Here is a 14,896-nt window from a genome sequence, read left to right as displayed (position 1 = left end):
CCTCCGACAGCCCATGGGCGTCTCCTGTTGTTCTCGTTGCGAAGAAGGACAGTTCTGTGCGGTTCTGTGTGGACTACCGACGGCTCTACAAGATCACCCGCAAGGATGTTTATCCTCTGCCGCGAATTGACGACGCGATCGACAGCCTCCAAGGAGCAGAATTCTTTTCATCTGTCGATTTGCGCTCGGGGTACTGTCAAGTACCCATGGCTGATGACGCTTGACCGAAGACAGCTTTGTCACGCCCGACGGCTTGTGCGAGTTCAACCTCACGCCGTTTGGTCTGTGTAATGCGCCCGCGACCTTCGAGCGCATGGTGGACACCGTTCTGCGCAACTTGAAATGGCACACGTGCCTGTGTTACGTGGACGACGTTGTCGTCTTCGCTCCAGACTTCTCCACGCATCTCTAACGTATGCGGCATGTTTTGACACGTTTGGGCAGCGCCGGCCTCCAACTGAATATCAAGAAGTGCCGATTTGCGGCACGGCAGCTGACAAACCTCGGCTACGTCGTGTCTAAGGTCAAAATCCTTCCCGATCCGGCCAAGCTTCAGGCCGTGGCCGAATATCCCAAACCTGCGTCCGTGAAAGAACTGCGCAGTTTTGTAGGAATGTGTTCATACTTTCGATGCTTCATACGAAACTTTGCCATCATCATATCGTCGCTGACGAAGCTCCTTGATTAACGGACCCCTAAATTCGTGGTCGCCCGAGTGCGACGACGCGTTCGCAAAGCTGTTGTTTGTTGACGTCTCCTCCCATACTACGCCACTACGACCCTACGGCCCCAACGGAGGTACAGACGGACGCCAGCGGTGTAGGCCTAGGCGCTGTTCTTGCGCAGCGCAAACCAGGGTTCCCCGAATATGTCGTGGTATACACAAGCCGTAGGCTTACTAGAGCCGAGCCCAATTACACAGTCACGGAAAAGGAGTGCCTGGAGATCATCTGGTCCCTTACAAAGTTCCGACCTTATTTGTATGGTCGCCCATTTGATGTCGTCACCGACCATCATGCACTATGCTGGCTGTCGTCATTGAAGGATACATCAGGCCGTCTCGCCCGCTGGGCACTTTGCCTGCAAGTCTACGACACCCGCGTGCTGTACCGCAACTGACGCCAGCATGCTGACGCCGACGCCCTCTCGCGCTCCCCCTTGCCTGACGACAATGCCCCGTGCTCAGTATCTTACAATGCTGTTTCCTCCATCGACGTTCACACCATCGCTGCCGAACAGCGCAAGGATAGATGGATCGCCTCGCTGATCGACCTGCTCACTGATCCGTCGGCAACACCATCCACTCGCGCGTTGCGTCGTCAAGCGCACCATTTTGCCATTGGTGACGACCTACTGCACCGACGAAATTATAACGCCGACGGCCGCCAGTGGCTACTAGTGATACCCCTCAGTCTGCGTTCTGAAATATGCGAGGCCTTCCACCCTGATCCGCAATGCGCGCACTCTGGTGTATCCTAAACTTACCACCGCATTCGACAACGATATTTCTCGCGAGGGATGTATCGCTACGTGCAGACGTTCGTTCGCTCCTGTCTCGACTGCCAACGCCGAAAACTTTCAACGCACGTGTCGCCAGCTGGTCTACAACCATTACCTTGCCCTAACCGTGCGTTTGGGCGCGTGGGCATCGATTTGTATGGAGCACTTCCTCTGACGTCGGCTGGCAACCACTGGGGCATCGTCGCTGTTGACCATCTAACGCGATACGCCGAAACCGCTGCCCTTCCAACGGCTGCAGTGCGCGGTGTTGCGTCCTTCCTGCTACACCGATTCATGCGGCGTCACGGTCCACCCCAGGAGCTTCTCAGCGATCGAAGCCGTGTCTTCTTGTCGGAAGTCGTCGAAGCCTTTCTCAAAGAGTGCCATGCTGTTCACCGCAAAACCACTGTTTACCACCCGCAGACGAATGGCCTAACCGCACGCTCAGCGGCATGCTCTCAATGTACGTCGCCGCCGATCACACAAATTGGGATGCCACTCTGCTCTTCGTCACCTACGTCTATAACACCGCCTCTCAGAGCACTACTGGTTTTCCACCCTTCTTCTTTCTGTACGGAAGGCACCCGTCGCACACCATCGACACGATACTTCCATACAAACCGGATCCATCGGAGTGTGCGCCTATTTCTGACACAGCCAGGCTTGCTGAAGAGTGTCGCGAGCTTGCCAAGACCTTTACGACGCATGAACAGGAGCTCCAGAAGAGCATTCGTGATGCTACCACCACTTCTGCGCGCACGTTCCTACCTGGAGCGCTCGTATGGCTCTCCGTCCCTACCACTGCAAGTGGGCTCTCGTCAAAACTGCTACCGTGTGGTCGAGCGCACATCCCCGATCAACTACCTGGTCGAACCCATCGAACCATTTTCAGACAGGCGCCGTCGAGGGCGCGACATTGTCAACGTGGAGCGCCTCAAGGCCTACTATGATCCGCTCATAGTGACCAGCTGTTAGGTCGCCGGGCGGCTCCCTTTTCGTACCCGGGGTAATTGTAGCAAAGCCTTGGAACATAGTAATGTGTTGCTCTCTCCAGCGCCTTCTTGTGGATTGTCCTCTTTGGCTTCTGAAAGGACGCCGCTCGCGCAGAGTTCGTGCCTTGCCGTGACTGTCGCCATTACTCATTCTCGTTGAGTGCCGTCTATTAAACACCTTAACACCATTTAAATCATCAGAGATATATAGATCATCACAGAGATAGATAAATGATCAAATAGATAGATAGATAGATAGATAGATAGATAGATAGATAGATAGATAGATAGATAGATAGATAGATAGATAGATAGATAGATAGATAGATAGATAGATAGATAGATAGATAGATAGATAGATAGATAGATAGATAGATACGTTTAAAGTCACAGAAATTTGCTAAGAAATGTTTCGCATTTACTTCCCGCTGTGAATAGTAAAAAGAGCTTTGCCCGATTACCGTCGGATTCTGCATCTAAAAGCGCAGAACCCAGGCATTACTCAATGCCTTGAGAGGCTTGTGATCTAAATCAGAACGATGCCGCGTGTCGTAAAGTTCCTGCACTCTTTTCTCAGGCTAGAAAAACAATCGCCCTCCAAAGCGCCGTGCGTCAGCGGTGAGGAGGCACTAGCGAAGCGAACGAGCTGGACCATTTATGTGGCGAAGCCGCCGAGATCACACGGCGGCGAAGAGAAAAGGAATGCGGTACCTTTCTCGTTCTAGTGACGTCAGAGGGTGCGCTTTAAAGGTCGTCGCCCCACGCGTTGCGATGAGCGCGCGCCTCTGCAAAGCGTGGTCACTCGTGCACGCGCGCTTTTCTCATGATGGCGGTGGTTTGTATGTCTTTTGCTCTCACAGCAAGTTTGCGTTGAAGTTACAGAGAGCAGGGCGGTAACTTCGCTCACTGCAGCGGCTGCTTTTGGGAAAGGAGAGCGCTGCTCAAAGGAAATAAGTTACAACTTGGACATTTAGTTCGCGCTAATTCTGTTCATACTTGTGCGTTCATTTCTTGCGTCCTATGTGTTTGAGGAGCGCGCTTTAACTGTCGAGCTGTGACAGTTGTTAGTTCGCGCTCATCCTGTGTATGTTCGTTCCGTGCGTCGTTTCTTCTTGAGCAGCCCGCTGCAAGTTTCAAGCTGCTTGCCATTCTTCACATGGCATTACAATTTGTTGCTATAGCATTCATTGTTTCGCCTTTGGGGCAAACAATGCACAACAAACGCTCAACTACGTCTGCGAAGACACGTTTAACTTTCGTGTTATACCGATTCCTATGACAGAGGGGTCAGCCATGTTTTTTTTTTTTTTTTTTTAGCAGGCATGCATGCGCTACCAATAAGGCATGATGAATAGAGTTTCTCCGTTCGCTGCCACAAGGGTCACTTAGCGGATTCGCAGCTCGATGTGCCAGCAGTGGTCGTGCGGTTCTTCGACTTGCAATGACGAGACACCTGTATCCACAGTCGTTTTGAGCTCATTGCTGCCGTACTTCAGCGCAGAGAGCCATAAAGCAGAAAAATATCAATTGCAACATGCAACGGAGAATGTGAGTGAGACGTCACCCGAAAGCTTGAATCAAGGATAAAGTTGCACGGCACACGAAGTTTTTACGCCGAAGACAAAACCTTCGGTTGCGCCTAGTTGCTACATAACTTCCAGTGCTTGTCTCATCTCTTCTTTGCTGTCCTTCCTAGTTTGCATTGAAGTTTTCAGCTTCAAGGAAAAACGGATGTCACATGAACTCGTTGTTTGTACTTGGCGACGGAAAACGCACACGACGAGACGCTATGACAACTACGACGTAAACGAAGTTTCAGGGGCTTTAACATACCACATCGCGCAAACCAGCGCAATCGGCCGCGAGCACGCACTTGAGTATGGATGCCGGTATGGTGGTGCCATCTAGTAACCAGTCTGCGAACGCTTCTTTCCGCGCACCGTAAATGGCATAAATATTCATTGTATTCTTTCGTAAAAGTATTCAAAATAAACGCAAAACAATATCCTAACTTTTTTATTGGGCAAGTGCTTTTTGAAGATTGATATGGCGAGTATAGTGAGCGTTGTATAAGGCTATTTTTGGCGCATCTTTAAAGTAATGTGATGGCAACAATGACAACGTTCCAAGATGTCAGCTTTCTTGTGGTTAGCGGTCACGCGGGACAGCTTTTCCTCTAGAGTCAGCTTATTAACTCTATGTAAGGTTGCGTTCTAGGTACCTCGGGCATTTGCTTCGGTTGCGTAGTGAGCAAAACACTGGGTACCTACCGTCGCGGGCCAAGAGGTAGTGTGTTCTATTCTCGACGACGGCACTCTTTCTTTTTTTTTGTCACCCTTTATTGCATATTTTATTAACGTCTTATCCGTGACGGAAATACGCCAGGGAAACCTTGGTGGACACCGGCATAAATCACTTTCGAGTTAATATAATGAAAACATAAGCAAAATATACGGATGCTGCAAAGGAACATATGTACTTATTAAAATGGCGTACAGAACGTTTCAGTAGGGGTGGCCCGGCTGCGTCAAGTTTTTCCGCTGATAGTGAACTATAATGTCGGCTACCTCTACTTGTTATCCGCACCCTTCTACTGTATACTAAAGCAAGGTGTGTGACCTGGCTAGTTGGTATTCCATAGCTACGTGATGAACGCGGGAGATACACAAGGACAAGGAACCGACGAGGACTAGCACTGACTTCCCACTAATGTTTATTAACACAATGCAAGAAAAACGAAAACAACATATCGCACGTGATCGCAGCTCATTCATATCTGCATGAAGACGGAAGTGAAATGGGAACCGAGAGACCAAGTTCTTGCACACATATAACCGTCGCAGCCTCCGGTTGGTTTTCTTGATGTTCTTTCGCGCTTTTTTCGCAATTGTTTGTTGTTTTTTTGTTGTTCTCCACCCTTTGCTAGGCCAGCACACTGGAGTCAAAAGTGCCAGTACAGTAGAGTCAATATAGTGTCAGTACAGTGGAGTCATTGACCTCGAGCAAGGCACGAGATAATTGACACTCTACTGTTGCCTTTATAGTACCTATGTCGCGCAGCTTCCGCTTGTTTTGACTGGTCTCAGTGGAATTTTATGCGAGTGATAGAATCCATAGAATGAGCACGTTCTTCTGAAGTCATAGAAATTGTAAGTGGACTTGAAAAAGCCTTACGGAGGAACAAAAAAAACAAAGTCAATTTTATAAAGCATTAACATACAGGCTAACCCAGAGGCATTCAGGATAGAAACATAGGAATTCCGGATTTCCGTTGAGAAGAAAAATATGTTTCGGAAATAGCAACGTGGACCAAACGAAAGAAACCGTAACTACACAAATTCCTGAAGAAGCAACAGAACTTGGAGATAACGCGCTAAGTAAAAAGTAAGATATCTCAAATCACTAAAAATAATAAAGACGGACAACAGGAAATATAAATATTGCTAGGGCACGTACCTACCAACATCACGATAAGATTACGAGGCACGCCCTAGTGAGGCCATCCAGACTAATTTTGACCACCAGGGGTTCTTTAACGGGCATTTAAATTTAAGTACACGGGTGTTCTTTGCATTTCTTCCCCTTGGAATGCACCTGCCGTGGCCGGGAATTGAATCCGCGCCCTCAAGCTAGGACAACAATTGAAAGTAACTGCTTCAAAGTCCGTGCATTAGAATATTATGCGCAGTGAAACACGTACCAATATCATCCGCCAACCTTATATAATGAGCAAGATATTTATTTTGGCGTCTTCTAAAAATAATCTGTGCTACATAAGGTAATGCGGCTAAATAATCTGCATTATTCTCTATGCGAAAGGCAACTTAAGAAAAGTGTGGCATGCACGATTGGGTACTGTAGTAAGCTTGCACTCCCATTGCCTTTCTCATAAACTCTACCTCAGTGAATGCATTGGTTTCAGGGCGTAGGGCTTTTGGAGATCGGCGATTTCAGTAATCAATACGTGCTTTAAATAAAAAGTCATGTTTACATCGTGGTTGTAGGAAGCTCTTTATGATTCATAAGTCGTGAAGGCGGCCGAAGACATTAAAAGCAAGATATCTGTACTTGGCAAGAAAACACAGCAAAATCAATGTACTGTAGCTTCGATGTGATGCACTGAAAACGTACCTTGTGCGTCGAATGCCTTGCACTTTCCGTCTGGTGACAGCATACCGAGGCGCAAGTAGCTTAGCGAAGTGGTTGGTTTTAAGGCCACCATGCATCCACCTACAATAGCTGCCTCGCACTGCCCAGAACGCATTGCCAGCACAGCGTGATTAAGAGCTGATAGTGTTGATGAGCACGCTGTGTCCACCGTCACACTCGGACCTGAAGATGCACAATGAACGATCTCGAATAAGTCAGTGCGTCAGAATTTTGGATTTCTCATTTCCTAACTATGGTAATAATTTAGAGCCCTGCAAATACGCAAGACACACTCGTTATGTCCGTAGAAAAGATGACTTTTTAAGGGCTCGTTTTTCTTTGTTAGACCCAACATAAATGAGAACTAACAGACAATAATACCACGGAAAGTATGGGGGATGTTATTTGTAGTAATCAGGACAAAATTGTAAAGAAAGTAAAGAAAACGAAAACGTAACTTGCCGCAGGCAGGGACCGAACCTGCGACCTTCGAATAACGCGTCCGATGCTCTACCACTGAGCTACAGCGGGGGTCATCCTCCCGTCCACTTTATGGGGTATATATATGCATCTAAAGCTGAGAGTGTTAGTCGGCGCCAATCGCAGCCACGGCGGCGAGTTTGGAGCACTCTTTTTCTGCCTGGTGGCGTCATGAGCTGGCAGCTGACCAATAATCCCTCGCACACTACCTAAAGGCATCAATCTGCAAGAACGAGACCCTCGCTATGAATGAACCAAAGACGACTATTTAAGGGCTGGTAGCTCGTTGATAAGCTGGCAGCTCGTAAAAAGATCACGTGCTACGTGATGCCAACAGGTAGAGGAAGAATATGGTGCGGTAGAGTAAGAATAGTGTCCGATGACATACAACGTACAAAGCTGCAATTCGGCGTAGTCGGAACAAATTTATTCGTAACTTACTCGCTCAAACACGAAGGGACAAGAAGAGACTTACGAAGACAGGCGCCTGTCTTCGTAAGTCTCTTCTTGTCTCTCACGCCCCACCGTAGCTAAGACACAAGAAGCATCTACTCAGACGGTGGACGTGATAATAACACCAGTAACAGAACCGACACAAAAAGCAGAGGCAACAAGTTCGCGCACTCCCCTAACAGAGACATCTGCGAACGCTAGCAAACAAACAGATACAGAAACACACATCGGGTCAGACCTCACCACTAACACAAAGAGTTATAAGAAAACACCCCCTGAAAATGTGCCCCGTAGGTCTGCCCGACTCCAACAGAAATGACTAACAAACACCAAGGACAGGAAAGGCAACCGCAAATCTCCGTCTTTTCTCCAATCCCGTAAACTCGCCGCAAAACAAACAAACTACAGAATGCATTTGAAGAAATACTCTAGCTACATTAAAGAAAAGAAAATTCCGAAAGGTCTTAAAATTAAGGTCAGATGTGCTCTTGGTACCCTACCGCCTAAACTATTAGCGAAATGGAACAGCATTATAGAAAGCGCGTCTTTGTCATTAATAGGTATTTTAAAAGAACATTGCGGAAATCAACTTGCTTTAATCACCAACCAACTTAATAGCGTTAACTTATCTGAAGAGGAAACTGAAGAACTTGCCCAGTTTGTAGAACGTAGACAAGATAAATTGCTGATCAAGGAAAAGCGCAAAGAAAATCATGCTACGAACTCTGCCCTCAATAATTCGATGAACACGGTAGAAAGCCCCGCAATCCCAGCCCAACACCCAGAACGCCGCAGCGAAGTGGTAGACATATCACAAAGCTTAAGTCCAGTCGAAATAGATCTGCTCAGGCGCGGCCTTACATTTTGTCCGACAAACAATGCAGTGAACGAGTACGAGCTCCACAAAGATATAACTGAGTTTTCAAGACGTTTGCGCATCAAGGAATTCTTTTTTGATAAGGCGGATACGGAAGACGTAAGCAATGACTGTTTGCGTCCGCCAAGCACTTGGACACCAGATGCAGAACAATGCCAAGAGTTAGATCAATATATAAAACTAGTCTCAAGGGAAATTCTGAGCACAGCTAAACGGAGTCGAAAGCCGAAGAACTTAACTTACGCAGAACAGGAGGTCTTGAAACAACTTTCAAACAGAAAAGACATTGTGATAAAACCAGCGGATAAAGGAGGTAGTATAGTAATCTGGCCTATAGAAAAATATAAAAACGAAGCTATCAGACAACTCAGCAACAATACGCACTATCGAAAATTAGCCACGGACCCGACTCAAGAATATAGTAATAGCATACAACATACGATCACGGATTTTCTAGCTAGGGAACTAATCACACACTCTGAGCACCGCTTCCTGATGCCTAAAAACAAGCAGGCAGGCGGCTTCTACCTTCTTCCGAAGATCCATAAGGTGTCCATAGATGAACTGCTTATCGCGCAAATCCCGGGCAGGCCTATAGTATCTAACAACAATACACCTACTGAGTCGCTATCAACATTTCTAAATCATCATTTATCTAAAATACCATCTAACCTACCGTCGTTTGTTCAAGATACACCTCATTTCCTTCGAATAATAGATTCTATTAACGAAACACAAACACTCTCTGATCAAGCCATTCTGGTAACATTAGATGTCTGCTCCTTGTATACGAATATACCTATCGATGAAGAGATTGAAGCGGTCTCAAAATCACTCATAGAAAGCAAGCACATAATGCTGAAGTTTACCTATCGTTACTTAAACTAGTCCTGACGCTAAATTATTTTGAATTTGATTCGTCCTACTACCTGCAAACTTTCGGCACTAGCATGGGAACCCCTTTTGCGCCAACATACGCCAACATTTTTATGGGACACTTAGAATCGGAACTGTTGGAGTCATGTCCAGTGAAGCCTTCCACCTATCACCGTTACATAGACGACATATTTATCATATGGGAACATGGCGTAAGTACACTAAACGCATTCATTGACCACTGTAACAAGTTTCACTCTAGTATTAAATTCACCATGCACCATTCTCCCAGTGAAATTAACTTCCTAGACACGACGGTATCTATTGAAGCAGGAAAATTAAAGACGACGCTTTACAGAAAACCAACAGACAGCCAGCAATACCTAGATTACACTAGTCATCACCCGCGACACTGCAAACAAGGGATATTTGTAGGACAGGCGAGGCGTATAAGAAGGATCTGTAGCGATGACAACGACTACGTTCACCACTTAAGCAACCTAAAGGAAACACTAGTTAAAAGAAATTACCCGCATGATGCTCTAAACAAGGTCTTCAACGAAGCATGTCAACTAGATAGGAAATCATCACTAGCTCAAAGGGCCCCCGTAGCACGGCCTAACCAGCCGCCAGCATTTATAACCAAATACTCAAATGCGCTACCAAACATAAATAATATCCTCCGTAAGTATTACCCAATACTGGCAAGCAACGAGCGCCTTAGAAAAGCGTTTCCCGGAGTACCAAAGGTCGTGTATCGCCGCAATAAAAATTTTAAGGACATGTTAGTGCACGCAAAAGTAAACCCTCATTCTACTGCCCACATAACACCGTGGTCTCGTCCAAGATGTAAGACTTGTAAGCACCTTCAAGATGTCGTTATAGTTAAAAGCACCGGAAGTGATTACGTCCATCATATAAAATCTAGTTTCACCTGCACTAGTTCAAACGTTATCTACATGATCGAATGTTCATATTGTCAAAAACGGTACATTGGCGAAACGGGACAACCTGTTAATGTTAGATTAAACGGGCATCGCGCGGACACAGCGAAATTTCAAGTTACCCAAAGCAGTGGCACAGCATTTTAATGTAGCAGGTCACAACTTCGAAGATCTCAAACTTTACATACTTCAGTCAAACTTCCGGTCCCCAAGAGACAGAAAATATACAGAGTCATACCTTATTCACAAGTTCAATACACTCCAGCCAGCAGGCATTAACGTTTCTAAGGGGGCTCTCGAATGTATTCGACATGGCACATACACAACGAAAACGAATGAGAGTTGATCCCTTCTTCTAAGCTTTCGAACCTACTATTGTTAAAATGCCACGTGCTTCCATTGACAATCATTCAGTGAAACGTACACCCTCCCGTCCTCCCCCCCCCCCTTTTTTTTCGTTCCTTATGACTCACCCAATCGTTGCGGTGGCCTCTCCCCCCCACCCCTTCTCTCCTCTTTTGGAGAGGGCACGAAGCATATACACACGATAGCTAAGGAAATCAGTTCCAGCCTTCACGAAGACAAGTCCACTTGTCGAAACGTTGGCTCGAGCATCCACCCCCTGTTTTACGGATTTTTTCTTTTTGTCTCTGTGTGTTTGAGCGAGTAGGTGAAGAACAACGTACACGTTCTTAATAAGCCCTTTCGCAATCTTCGGTCCCAATAAAAAGGCATCTCTTTCTTCGTGAGCTACGTCATGCACTTGTCATCTTCGGGAAATCTTTAATAAAATTTTTAAGTGGTCTGCGATTCCAAGAAAAACTCGAAGTGAGTGAATGTCATGTGGCTTCGTTAGCTTGGCGATCCTTTGGATGGACTCCTCTTTAGTGTTCTTGGTAGTTCCGTCGAACACTCTTCCAAGGAAAACCAGTTTCAACTTAAAGAACCCATCTTTTTCTCGTTTATCTTGATATCCGCGTGGTTTAGGGCTTGTAACACTTTCCCGAGATGTTCAGAGTGTTCCTCTTTTCATGTCGAGTACACTAGGATGTCGCCGATGTAACGTTGCAGAATACTCCCAAGTGTGGCTTCAAAACACTGTTCATCATCTTCTAATACCAAGCTGAAGAATGTTTCCAGCCAAATGGGAGCCGATTGTACTCATACACGTCAAACGGCGTAATGGAAGCTGAGAACTTATTCGTTTCTTATTGCAGAGGTACTTGCCGGAAGCCCTTGAAAAGGTCGAGACGAGAAAAAACATTGCAGCCTACGGTTTCATTAATTATTTCGTCAATATGTGGCATCGGCAACGGAAAAAAAGTCAGTTCGCTTGTTTAACTGTCTGTAGTCGGTGCAGAAACGAAATGTCCCGCCCTCTTTTGGTCGGTGAAGCAAGGGGAGACGTAGAAGAGCGTATGACGCCGGCATCAAGCATTTTCTGTAAATCTGCCTTGAGCCAGAGCCTCTTTTCTCTCGACAAGTCGCAAGCCTTCTCCTTCACTACGTTTGTATCTCGGACCTCAAATGGTACTTGAAACCTAGATGTCGCCTTCGGGTATCCATCTACACGAAGTAACTCGGGATACATGCGAATGACGTCTTCTGCGGCAGTGGGCATGTGGGGGTTTTCGGCCACAGCTGTAAAGGTAGTCAGGAGGCGGCCGTCATGTGCGGTAACTTGCCCTTCCCAATAGAGATTCAAACGCAATTCTTGCATACCCTGGCGGGACAAAAGTTGATATTTCATTCCGTGGAGTACCAGTGCTTTTACAGTCGTATTCTTGCTCTGACATGTAATGAATATCTCTGCTCATTCTCCAAAAAGTTGATTCTTTCCGTCACAGCCGTACACAATGATGGGACAATCTTTTCTTATACTGAGCTGGAGAATAACGTCCTTGTTAATGACAGAGATTGACGCTCCACTGTCAACCAAACTTTCCCGTCTTTTCCATTGACTTGTGTAGGCACGTATATCAGCTTAGCGCGATCAGTGAGAAAAAATGTTTGATGTGTTTGGGACGAGGGGTCGTCAGAACAGCCTTTCATAGATTTCGTTTTCTTCTGCCATGTGCTGCTTTTCGTGGCTGGGCATCCAGCTGCTGAAAACATTTCAGTAGTGTTCACTTCTGTCACCGACGACCGTTGCTGTTGAACGAATCGCTTCATAATGTGCAGCAGCTCTTCTGGTGCTTGTGGTGTTCCAAGGTGAACATGACAGTGCATGCATTCAGTCAGTCCCAATGTGATAAGGCACACAAGTGATGAGCCGGACAGTGCAGAGTCCGCTGCATGCAATATCCTCCATTTCTCGAAGAAGTTGTTCTTAACTGGATTAGAGAGGTACATCAAGGCTGTTGCACGGTCCCAGCTTTGAAAGTTGCTTTCACAGAAGGTCGCTAGAAAGCTCTGCCTCCAATCCGCCCAAGGATGTCCGGCCTTCTCTGTTGCTCGAATATCAAGCCAGGTCTTCGCACCGCCACCCAGGTAGAATCGCTTGTTCATTAATTTGTCATGATCGTGACGCCAAAATTTTGATCGCATGCGTATTCATAAAATTCAAGCCGAAACTGAGCACTCATTGATGAGGATCCATCGTAGATCTCTGGCTCAATTACATCCATTTGTGCCTTCAGAGATCGGTTAAAGCCTGCCTGCATTATAAGCTGCAACTGATATTCTTGCCGCTTGCTATTGTCTTCCTGTAACTTGATTACATCTCGAAAAATATCTTTGCTTCTTAAAGCGCTGCCTGTTTCAGCCACCTCCTTTTTTGCGAGTCCAGCTTCCTGTGGCCTATCTTCCCTATGCAGCCCAGCAGTATGCGCGATGGCCGCTTTAAGTTCCTTGTGACTCATTTCTTTCTTCTAGAATGGGTTATGTGTCGCCGAACAGTGAAAGCTCACGCGAACAGGTCGACTTTACAACATACACGCAGCATGCCATGCTCACCGTCTTGACATCATAGTACATGTCTTGCAGCGACTTCGATGTACATGGTGGTCGGAAAATCGGAGCTGTTCAGGCGTGTAGCACAGGATCTTGCACTAGACTGCGCCAAAATTGTAACGACACCAAGCAATCACGAGTCCAATATGGTCGTCATTACTGTGTATGTTCGTTCTTATGTTTTCTCTGCCTCCACGGACTGAACTCCTGCATCTTCTTTTCCGTCCCCACCTGTATATATATATATATATATATATATATATATATATATATATATATATATATATATATATATATATGGCGAGATAGATAAGAGACACCACTAGATGGTTTATTTGCCAACAGTCTCGACCGGTGGACAGGTCTTCGTCAGGGCTTATGAGCAAATATCGGTATTTGCTCATACGCCCTGTGTGCTGTGCTTGAGCTGTGTGCGGTTTTCTTTTTTTATGTAGTGTGTTCGCAGTGCTGCAGTTTCTGCCGTACATATATAGCGGCATCTATCTAGGTTTTGTAAGCACGATTTGCAACAAAATGTTCTGAACAGAGCGTAGGAATGTGACGCAAGTGGTCTATGCTTTTTTCAGGAATGTAGGTAAACATGGTGTTTCTAACGCTCAAACGCGTCACGTATGCTTCATGTGTTCTGTCATGAGCCTCTTTGATGCTACAGGTGCTCAGTCAGCTTGACAAAATTGTTCAAATATGTCTGACGCTGGTTCAATACCACCTGATATATTTATGATCCTTTTTTTTGTCATTGAAGAGAGGCACATTTCCGGTGACTCACTTTAACGTCAAAGTGCTTGCAGTGACAGCAAGTTGATAAAGAAACAAACACTCGTATACGCGCTAGCGCTAATTCTTTGGTCAGTGTTCGCGGGCACAGGCTACAGCACTCGGCAGAACGAAATGGAAGTCGGACAGAATTGTGTAACAGTGCACCGTGCTCATATTCGAGAAAAACTCAGAATCAAATCCGATGATGCCAAAAACGCAGAGGTCTTTCTAATGGATTCATATGTCTCCGGCCTCGCGCTTGGCTACTTGTGGGTGTCCCTTCATCTAGAAAAGGCGTGCCGAGCGTTCCTAGTTTCTCCACCTTCCCAGCACTTCTTTCTCCCTGACAGCTCAACAACTCAGGTGTCCTAGGAATCGCGATGCAGTCCCAATGTGCACAATGATCGCTCTCTACCCTCCCAAACATGCAGCACATTCCTGACATGCACTTTACTGCTCTCCTTGTACCTTCTGAGGCCTCAGGATACGTCGAGGTGTGCAGTGCCGTTCGTCCCTTCAAATTCGCTCATTGGATATGTGTCTCTCATGAGTGCACCGCTGTAATATTATGTTGAGGGCAGTTTTGAGTCGCTGGAATAGTACCATTGCATATGTGCTGTTTATCAAGCGCAGAAAAAACTTGCGGAGTTCCTCCGGTCCGTGGCTCTCATGGCATGAGCGCTAAACTTTTAAAATTAACCAGTCACTTTTGCGCAACTGTACGTTATTTAATATTCCAACAGTCACTTGACTCCGTATGTATACCAGAAGACTGGGAAATAGCTCATGTTCTGCCCATACCTATGACTGGTGATAACGCTGGCTTCAATAACTACCGCCCTATATCCCTAACCTCTCTCAGCTGCAAACTGGTTGAGTACATAATCTGCACA

General features: G+C 46.3%; 1 protein-coding gene across 1 annotated transcript in view; it reads right to left on the bottom strand.

Moving 5' to 3' along the window:
- The window catches only part of LOC119391860 (fatty acid synthase), a 507,973-nt gene that overhangs the window by 487,539 nt on the left and 5,538 nt on the right, over positions 1-14,896 (bottom strand). The window contains exon 3 of the mRNA XM_049415427.1: positions 6,624-6,824. Within this exon, the coding sequence (XP_049271384.1) occupies positions 6,624-6,824 (201 nt within the window). The remainder of the gene's footprint in view (positions 1-6,623; positions 6,825-14,896) is intronic.

The sequence above is a fragment of the Rhipicephalus sanguineus genome, chromosome 4, assembly GCF_013339695.2.
Source record: "Rhipicephalus sanguineus isolate Rsan-2018 chromosome 4, BIME_Rsan_1.4, whole genome shotgun sequence".
Taxonomy (NCBI): domain Eukaryota; kingdom Metazoa; phylum Arthropoda; class Arachnida; order Ixodida; family Ixodidae; genus Rhipicephalus; species Rhipicephalus sanguineus.
Note: the sequence above shows the minus strand (reverse complement) of the source record. Positions and strands in the feature narration are given on the sequence as shown.